We start from the raw sequence: 1,859 nt of genomic DNA on the forward strand, positions 1-1,859 counted from the left end.
AGGAAGGAAGGAAGGAAGGAAGGAAGGAAGGAAGGAAGGAAGGAAGGAAGGAAGGAAAGGGAAAAATAGAATTCTCCAACAGAAAGAGAAATAGCCCTATTGTCTTTCTCTGTAATGACACTGTTAGCTTCAAAAACATTCATCACACTTCCCTGTTCTCAGTGCCATAATTGCCTGTGAGTTGTGAGTGGCACCTAAGGGTCTCTTTTTCATCTCTCCTCCCCACTGTGCCTCCAACTGTTTGTTTTGCTGTCTTCAACTACTGCCCTGAAACAGTGCCTACTGCGCCCCCTCAGAATGTGCAGACGGAAGCTGTGAACTCCACGACCATTCAATTCCTGTGGAACCCTCCACCTCAGCAGTTTATCAATGGCATCAACCAGGGATACAAGGTACATGGCCTCAGTTTAGAGATTTTGAGTGGTTGTCTTGGCCTATAACAATCTTGTGATACCATTTCATCAAGAATCCATGATGTCAGGATAGATAGCATCTTACATTGTTGGGAACAACACTTATCCAAGGTCTTACAATCAGGTATATTGGTTCAGAAGCTCAAATCATTGATTATTGAGAGGATGGTTCATATATAAGAGAGCAGTTTCTTTTTTTTTCTTTCTAGTTTACATTGAATTGATGTATGTCTTTGTGGGTGCATTTTAGTTTTTCAAAACAAGGAGAAAATTTTCTTTTGGGTAAGGCTGTTCATTTTTAAATGGCCAATGAGATCCTTATCTCAGTTGATTAGAATCAGCATTTATACAAATCACTTCTTGGAGGGGGAGTCCTCTCAGAAGAACATAGACTTAGAGCAAAGGGCCCTGGATGTCCTTAAGTGACATTTATTTCAAGTAATGATATTTATGTATCTCCCACACACACACCCACAAACAGATACCCCTTTCTGCTTTAGGGAGAGTTCTGTTTAAAGAAATAAGACCAGTTGCTTCAGGGAACCTACCTGAACTGAAGTAGAAACAGACAAATTCCAACCATTCAATTTCTTTCAGCGTTAGCAGAGTATGTTACCTTTGTAGATGTGCTTAGATGTAGTTTTCAAAAATGTAGTTTGTGTAACTTCTACTGGTTGGATTTGGAAGCTCACCTAAATCTCATCTATGACATAATTACTAATCTTCTTTAATGGTAGATAAACTCATGGAAGATCTTTACAGGGAAAGAATTCCATCTACTTTGTTTCAATGCTTCCTAGTTTCAGATTCAGAGTATCATTTTCTCAGACACATGGTCATTTTTTTCCATTTTGATTTAACTTACTAAAAGACTTATTTGTCTGCAGGAAAGGCAGATGTAGCTAGAAATTTGCCCTGCCTTTTCTTTTCCTCAGAGGGATCTAAAGTCAGAAAATCTTCTTGATCAGCCTAGATAATTCTGCTTCCTTGACTGTCCTGTCAAGTCTTATTGGTGAGACCGCAGTGTTCATTTGATGGCTGTGTTGTCAGTTTGATCTTCATAAACACATGAGGTGGCCTGCAGCATGTCAACTTTCAAACCTAATTAATCCTAGAAATGTTTTGTGTCAAAGGAATTAAAACTCACACACACATACATAATATTGCCAAAATATTTCTTTGGAATATATACTTTACCTCTTTAAAATTCTAATCTCCTAAAATCCTTTTCAAGAAACTAGTGTAATGTAAATTATAAATAATTAAGATTGTTCCTATTGAGACTTGAACTTTTATTGAGTCAGAGTAGGTGTTCATTTGGAAAAATATTTGTGTTTGTTTCATGATACTCATTTAACAGATAGTGTCGTCTTTATTATATATATATATATATATATATATATATATATATATATATACTCTATAAATAAAAATTAAGAGAAAAAG

General features: G+C 36.2%; 1 protein-coding gene across 1 annotated transcript in view; it reads left to right on the forward strand.

Moving 5' to 3' along the window:
• Window positions 1-1,859, forward strand: part of SDK1 (sidekick cell adhesion molecule 1) — a 731,734-nt gene that overhangs the window by 535,637 nt on the left and 194,238 nt on the right. The window contains exon 19 of the mRNA XM_006143594.1: window positions 277-392. Within this exon, the coding sequence (XP_006143656.1) occupies window positions 277-392 (116 nt within the window). The remainder of the gene's footprint in view (window positions 1-276; window positions 393-1,859) is intronic.

Source organism: Tupaia chinensis, unplaced genomic scaffold, assembly GCF_000334495.1.
Source record: "Tupaia chinensis unplaced genomic scaffold, TupChi_1.0 Scaffold000101_1, whole genome shotgun sequence".
NCBI classification, from domain to species: Eukaryota; Metazoa; Chordata; class Mammalia; order Scandentia; family Tupaiidae; genus Tupaia; species Tupaia belangeri.